Raw genomic sequence first — 8,083 nt, 5'->3', positions numbered from 1 at the left:
TAATATATATATATATATATATATATATATATATATATATATATATATATATATATATATATATATATATATATATATATATATATATATATATACTTGCAATGGATTCTGAGGTATTTGCTGACATCATGTCTCAACATTCCAACATAGAGACGTTCCAGATTATTCTAACAAGCACTTCTTTCTCTCTCTCTCCAGGTTGACATCAACTTCATGAACAACGGCAAGCCAACGCAGGTGTACCACTGGCCGCAACAATCCACAGCGCCCGCCTTCTGGCTGCCCCCTACCACCACTACGACCACCACCACCCCACGACCCACCACCACCACCACCACGCGCAGACCCACCAAGAAGCCCTGGGTGGCCCTCAACAAGTACTTCCCCTACAACGGGCGGCCCTCCAGCGTGTACGTCTACAAGCCACAGCGCCAGATTAACATGGACAGATACAGGCAGCACTTCTTCAAGCATTTCAACTATTAGGTGCACTCAGCGGGAACCTCGTCAGTAGTGAAGTGCAGGAAAGCAAGGACAGTCTTTATGTACAGACAATGTAGACACAAGCCAATAAGGAGCGCCATGTGGGAAGAGAGTGACGGAGAATTAAAACTCTCATCTCTAAGGACTCCCGCTGGTTGAAGGGAGCCCGACAAGAAGCGAGGAACTGAGAAGGGCGATGAATGCAGAGGAATTTCGTAGAAATTTAAATACTACCTACATCCCTGATTACCCCGAATGTCAGTGACCACATATACACACACACTCACACGTGCCACGGGTCTCGCTGTCACCTGACATAATCTTCCTACTGTGGCACACTGCAGGCCGCGTATCAAATTATAGCAGTTTGCTGATCAATGAGTCCTTAGAGGAGGAGGAGGAGGAGGAGGAGGAGGAGGAGGAGGAGGAGGAGGAGGAGGAGGAGGAGGAGGAGGAGGAGGAGGAGGAGGAGAAGCAGCACACGCCTCCACCTGTACGCAGCGTGGCGGCAGTGGCGGCGGCGGCAGGCTGAGGCGGCATTCAATACAGGTGCAAACGCTGATGGGGAGCTTTGGTCACCCATGTTATGGTTATATTACAAGCACAACGGCTGTACTTGTTAATGTTTCAGACTCATCCAGTTGTATTTCATTAATTGGATAAGCCGTAAACTGCAGTGAGTGTATTATTTTGTATATTACTGTGTGCGCATGGTTATGAATGTGGCTGAAAAATATAACAACCCTACCACAACCCTAACGTATTTAATAAGAAAACATTGTTTTCCGCAGTAAAAAGTAGCCGGCCAAACGCGAGCAAAACGCAAGGCTAGACTTTATGTACTGCAATGAGGAAGGCTGCAGGACACAGCCTCCTGACGAAGATTCCAATATTATATTTATTTAATTTATTGATTTTTTTTTTTTTTTCAGGTCTGAAACTGTAACCTACGATATAGTTTTGATGCTGTGCATGTAATTTTTACTCCTGCTGGCTTTCTCGAGCCTCGAGTTATTATATCTGGTGCACCACGATGAAAAACAAGGGTGTACAGTAGGCAGCTTATCCCTTATTACAGACTTCCTCTCTCCTATCATGTTTTATAATGTTTATGATAAACATTACATTCAATTAGTCGTTTTCTTGATTAATCATATTGTACTTTACCTTAATTAAGCCTCTGAAAAGGTCCGTAGTCCCTGTGTGAGCTGTGCCAGCCAAGTCTTTCCCCAAAGGCTCCATCAAGTTCCTGGTGTGGGAGGGAGTAGTGGTGATGAAAACTTTCATTGTCCCTGAGAATGCTCTGGGAGATTCTCCTGAAATTACAAAGGAGTTTTGATCTCCAAAAATTCTGTCCAAAACACTTTTTTTTTCTACACACCAGCTTTGTGAATTCAGAAGGTACTATCAGGGAAAAAATAAATAAATAAATAAATAAATAAATAAATAAATAAATAAATAAATAAATAAATAAATAAATAAATAAATATATATATATATATATATATATATATATATATATATATATATATATATATATATATATATATATATATATATATATATATATATATATATATATATATATAATAAAAAAATCATAATAAGGACTGAATTACGAAGAAAACTCGAAGAATGATTCGTCCATTCTGAACACACACATGCATGTCTAACCCACAAACGATGCTAGTGGTGTGAAGAATATCTGGAGTTTGAGACCGCCACTAATGATGACGGATGATATGTTTGTGTGGTATGGGTTACTACATGATTTCACCACACTGTCAACATCCGTACAGTCGCTAGGCCACTTGTATGAGTGAGAATATTTTCGTCCGCCACTGGGATATTATGATAATATCTATCATAATATCTTCCAGCGTTCCCAAGCTAATCCACAGCAGTCTGCATTCAGCATTCAATCAATATACACGGTGTCCCCAAAGTCTGCACACATAGGGATAAAAGAACGAAATAAGGACGAAAATATAGACTAAGGGAAAACATAATAGCTATTTTTCATTCCCATTTCGCTACTGTCACTTTTATCACCGTCTCCTCAATTCATATCTCGGATCACCACTCCAGCACCAGTCTCTTATCATTATCACCTCTCACTACCTCTCAGCATCACTCTCACCACTTACACCATTCATCACTCCCATCACTATCAGTCATCTCATCACCACAATCCTTAGAGTGAATGAATAAACGAATGATGGAATAGAAAGGTATAGAGTAAAATTGTTAATTTGTCCAGACTTTAGGGGACACCCTGTACACTGTGCCAAACACGTACCTGCCACTGAACTAACTCCGAACTTTCTCAATCAACACTGGACGTCTGGTGCATGCAACAGACCATAAGCCATGAGATAAACAAAGGTGCCTCGCCGCCACGTGAAGGTTGCTGTCATCGTTTAGATGATCGCCGCGCCCTTGAACTCCTCCTTCCTCTTCATGTCCGAGACTCACGGCCACCAGCCCCTCCTCTCCTCACTGCTTGGAAGCCTGGAAGACCTACTGCTACTCACCATAGCATATCGCCTGTCACACATGATAGAGATACGGATATTAACCCAAGTACACTTACCACCATTCCCATTCCTTCCCCGCTACTTGTGGACAGTCAAACATGGCGGCGATAAAGGCTGCGCCTGCACCGGTGCGTCGCCCTCAATAAATTCCTGACAGTGTAAATAAACTCTTATGATATTCTCAGAAACAATAATACTACAATTAATCCTACATTTATTGGATTCACATGTATGTTTTTTTTTTCAGTACTAATGAATATGATAAAATACTGATGATTCATATATTCTTTCATTGTTTATAGCTGCGGTGTCTTAAATCAATCACTCAATCCGTTTTTTTTTTTTTTTTAAAGACAATACGTAGTCCTACAGAACGCCTTACGTGAATATAATAATGGTACACCATATTAACTATAATACATTTCCATTGAATCAAATTTATAGATTACAGTAGTAGCCCACAACAAAATATAAAAATAATATGTAAAAGGTGAATAGGGTTTTATGAATCTCTCTCTCTCTCTCTCTCTCTCTCTCTCTCTCTCTCTCAGGTGGCATGAGCAAAAAATACCAGCGGGGCGCTGCTTTACAAAGTTCTCAGAACTATTATAGTAGGCTAAAATTATTTCTATAATTTCCTTTATTTTCCTTCAGAGATCTTCACTGAATCACTACCCGCCTACCGTACAATGAGAGATTGTCAGGGAGTTACACCTATGGCAGAATATTTACATACAAGATATCTTACCAATGAGACCATGATAATCACCATGGCCACAAGACTTTCCACTTTCTCCCAGTCTTATTTTGTGCATCTCACTAATGCAAGCGATAACCTCTTCGGTGAGAAATTAACCAACACCAGAAGAAAGCCTAACTTAAACCAAACTAAACTTAACCTAATAACTTAATCTTGGCTGCCTGAGGGCATTCTAAAGAGACTCAAATCACCATTTAAGGGGAAGTTTCCTTGAAGCGATACCATTGCCATTTAACTTAACACCAACCACTCCCTGAGTTAACCAGGTGATTTTCAACTCTCCCTTCCTCATCTCTCTACAGCTCTGCCATGTAGCAGTCCCTTTGAGAATGAGTTGCTTTAATGTTTTGAGTAACAATTGTATTTTAAATATGTATAGGATGTGGCGATCTAGTGTGTTCTCATTATGATAAACATTGCATGAAGGAGTTGATGAATCCTGTAACTCTGCCTGATGCAGCGTTTTTTTTCTCTCCCTTCCTTTTCCTCTTCCTACTACTGGAAACTGTTAAGCATATCAGAACATCTGCTTCTTTCACTCATTCAGAACCAGTGACTTAAATGGATTTATTGATATATTTTTATCTATTTTATTTTACTTATGTATTTTCTCTCAGCCTCCACAGATATAATCATTCCTAACCATCTTTGACAGTCTCACCACTACAGAAGGCTACAACTCAATTTCCTGAGCTGAAGGCATCTGCACAACAAAGAAATCCAACATACATTTCAGAATCTACATTTTCTTATAAATTTTTTCATGATGAATCCCTGCTGGAAGGATTCTGTGGTTGATGGTAAAAAAGAAAATAATGATTGAAATAAATTATGCAGGATGTATAACTACTTTATTGTGGTAGAGTCCTTTAATCAAGCATTGTATTTGGATCTTCAGTACATTGCTATATCACTGAGAAGCAATGAGAAAATTTCTGCTATGAATTTTCTCCTTCATGGGTTGTCAGATAGACTACTAAAATACTGGAAAAAAAAAAAAAAAAAAAACATTTATGAAATGATATAAACACAGTACAGAATACAGAGTAAATCTTCTAAACACAATATTCACATCAAAATCACATTACAGTGCAGATAACAATGTGAAAGAAAATTTTTGAGTTTGTGAAATTCAGTTTTACTAAATCTCTTTACTGTTGCAAAATATTTCACAGAAAACAATCCATTATTTTATTTTTTATGTTTAAAATAAACCAAACACCTTGAAACAAAAGTAACTGTAAAACACTGTTCATTTAATTTGAAATTAAGCAAGAAAAATCTAATTGGTAAAATGTTGAGCATGAAGCACATTGTCTGTGTGCTAACAATTCATACAACAGAACCTATTGAGTATGTCAAGTATTGAGCAAATTGCCTGCAACAAATAATTAACAAAAACTACAGAAAGCACTACACACAACCACCAGATGTTACTTTTAATGAAAAGAAATAAGATTGATGTTAGCAAATAGTAACCCACTACTGGTGTAGATGCAATTTTTATTAAAACTAATGAAACTTTCACAATCTATATTTCCAAAATAACAAGTCTCTGGTTAAAAAAAAAAAAAAAAAAAATGGGTTCAGTAGATAAATATGTAATGAAAAGACTTATTGCCAGCAACAGAGTCTCTCGAGCTGCATATTTACTTCATGTACAGATAATATTGATTCTCACCTGCTTAATACAGTTACCTCTTGTTGAATAGTATATATTTTATAATAGCTCCTCACTCATATTAAAGGAAACAATCATGATCAAAAGTTGCTGAGAATGCTAAAAATAAGTAAATTGAAGATATTCATTATTTTCACAGATCAACAGGTGCATGTTTTGTGAACAACTCACGAGTGTGTACCATTAATTCACAGCAAAGATGTGATAAATGTACATTCAAGAATATCAGTAGGAATACATATTCCCTAAAGAAAAGCAATAAAGCTAAAAGTGTTCATAGTGCAGCCAAAGCATGATTTAATTTTCAAATGAAAATAAATAGAGCAGATAATAATGATAACAATAATAATGATAGTAAAGAGTTAAATCCTGTCATATTCAAGTTCAGACAGTATCAAGCATAGAACCTACAGCCTGAAAAAAATAAGCTGATCTGTAATATCTCTATTATATATTTCATATTTTATTGAGATGACAACCAGATATGGTTTATGCTGCACCACGAAATGTACTGAACTGACAGGATGTAATTTAGTGAGAGAGAGAGAGAGAGAGAGAGAGAGAGAGAGAGAGAGAGAGAGAGAGAGAGAGAGAGAGAGAGAGAGAGAGAGAGAGAGAGAGAGAGAGAGAGAGAGAGAGAGAGAGAGAGAGAGAGAGAGAGAGAGAGAGAGAGAGAGAGAGAGAGAGAGAGAGAGAGAGAGAGAGAGAGAGAGAGAGAGAGAGAGAGAGAGAGAGAGAGAGAGAGAGAGAGAGAGAGAGAGAGAGAGAGAGAGAGAGAGAGAGAGAGAGAGAGAGAGAGAGAGAGAGAGAGAGAGAGAGAGAGAGAGAGAGAGAGAGAGAGAGAGAGAGAGAGAGAGAGAGAGAGAGAGAGAGAGAGAGAGAGAGAGAGAGAGAGAGAGAGAGAGAGAGAGAGAGAGAGAGAGAGAGAGAGAGAGAGAGAGAGAGAGAGAGAGAGAGAGAGAGAGAGAGAGAGAGAGAGAGAGAGAGAGAGAGAGAGAGAGAGAGAGAGAGAGAGAGAGAGAGAGAGAGAGAGAGAGAGAGAGAGAGAGAGAGAGAGAGAGAGAGAGAGAGAGAGAGAGAGAGAGAGAGAGAGAGAGAGAGAGAGAGAGAGAGAGAGAGAGAGAGAGAGAGAGAGAGAGAGAGAGAGAGAGAGAGAGAAATATGTTTCTACAATTACGAACATGAGATTCTAAAAAAATATATAAACTTCCAGAAAGTACATTATATTACCAATACCAAGCAAAGTTCAGGTAAATGACTGTCAGATGATGACCATTTAATCTTATGAAATTGAGGATCAGGTTTTACACCTTACACAATATTTTTTTTGTTGCATGTCCTTAGGCCCAAACATGTGCATCATTCAAATTAGTCAAGATTATATAAAAATCTTTTCCCAGTCATCTTTTTCTCAGTCTTCCATGACTTGCATAATTTATTCTTACTGAGTGCAATATTTACATGACACATCGCAGCATGGGTGAAAGCTTGCTCTCTTAGATAAAAGTTAAATGTGTGAAAGATGCTTTCTAGTACTGCACTAAAATATTTTTGTTTCATCTCACACTATACAGCGTGAACCATCCGACATCACTATTCCCTGTAGTAAAGAATATGTAGTATGTCAACAACAAAGAAGAAAAAGCAGATAAAAACAACTCAACAACATTAAATTAGCCAAACTGTAACCAGACCTATAGCTATAAGTAGCATATATGTAGCATTAACAGTAATAAGAAAAACTTGATGGTGATCCTGCAATGTAAATTTCACTTCATTCTGAAGGCTTTAATTTCTTAATACTGATCTCAAAGGGAATTTGCACATATGAAGTATGACCACTGCTTATTTTGATCATACAGCAGCCTTCAGTGATCTTTGCTGTAATCATGTCACTTTCATAGCAATGGATATATACAAATGCAACATAAGGATCATAGGTTCCTTCACAATATCAACTAATACAATGGTGCAATGCACCACCATCCATCCAACCTTTAAGTACAAACTTTCGAGTCTGTAAGTCTGTAGATTCATTACAATTTGTAAATATGCCACTGATTAAGATTATGCACATCATCATCACCACTATTTATGATTCCATTACAAGACAAAGGCCTTCCCAACTTTCAAGTCAATAGTTTCCGGACTTAGTTTTTTTTTTTTTTTTTACTTATTTATTTATTTAGTTATTTTATTTATGTATTTATTTTTTTTTTTGTGTGTGTATAAATTCTAGAACTTCATGTTGCACATGTCTGCATCATGATTATTATTTTTTGTTCTATTTTTCAACCTCAATAGCTTCTACCATCAACTTCATAATCAAACATTTATCACTAATGGCATCTCTACAAGATTCTGCAATGTCATGGAAAAATATACACACACATACACAAATAATATATATATATATATATATATATATATATATATATATATATATATATATATATATATATATATATATATATATATATATATATATATATATATATATATGTATATATATATATATATATATATATATATATATATATATATATATATATATATATATATATATATATATATATATATATATATATATATATATATATATATATACAATTCACTCCTGTT

The 8,083-nt window shown here is 36.4% G+C and overlaps 1 protein-coding gene and 1 long non-coding RNA gene across 2 annotated transcripts in view; one reads left to right on the top strand and one right to left on the bottom strand.

Annotated features, from left to right (window-relative positions):
* The window catches only part of LOC135099968 (uncharacterized), a 29,103-nt gene extending 28,211 nt beyond the window's left edge, over positions 1-892 (top strand). The window contains exon 4 of the mRNA XM_064002732.1: positions 199-892. Within this exon, the coding sequence (XP_063858802.1) occupies positions 199-217 (19 nt within the window). The 3' untranslated portion in view covers positions 218-892. The remainder of the gene's footprint in view (positions 1-198) is intronic.
* The window catches only part of LOC135099969 (uncharacterized), a 13,532-nt gene extending 10,363 nt beyond the window's left edge, over positions 1-3,169 (bottom strand). The window contains exons 1-2 of the long non-coding RNA XR_010268470.1: positions 3,077-3,169; positions 1,651-1,799 (exon numbers count right to left, since the gene is read on the bottom strand). This is a non-coding gene — a long non-coding RNA (uncharacterized LOC135099969). The remainder of the gene's footprint in view (positions 1-1,650; positions 1,800-3,076) is intronic.
* Positions 3,170-8,083: the final 4,914 nt, after the last annotated feature.

This window comes from Scylla paramamosain, chromosome 4, assembly GCF_035594125.1.
Source record: "Scylla paramamosain isolate STU-SP2022 chromosome 4, ASM3559412v1, whole genome shotgun sequence".
Lineage (NCBI taxonomy): Eukaryota > Metazoa > Arthropoda > Malacostraca > Decapoda > Portunidae > Scylla > Scylla paramamosain.
Note: the sequence above shows the minus strand (reverse complement) of the source record. Positions and strands in the feature narration are given on the sequence as shown.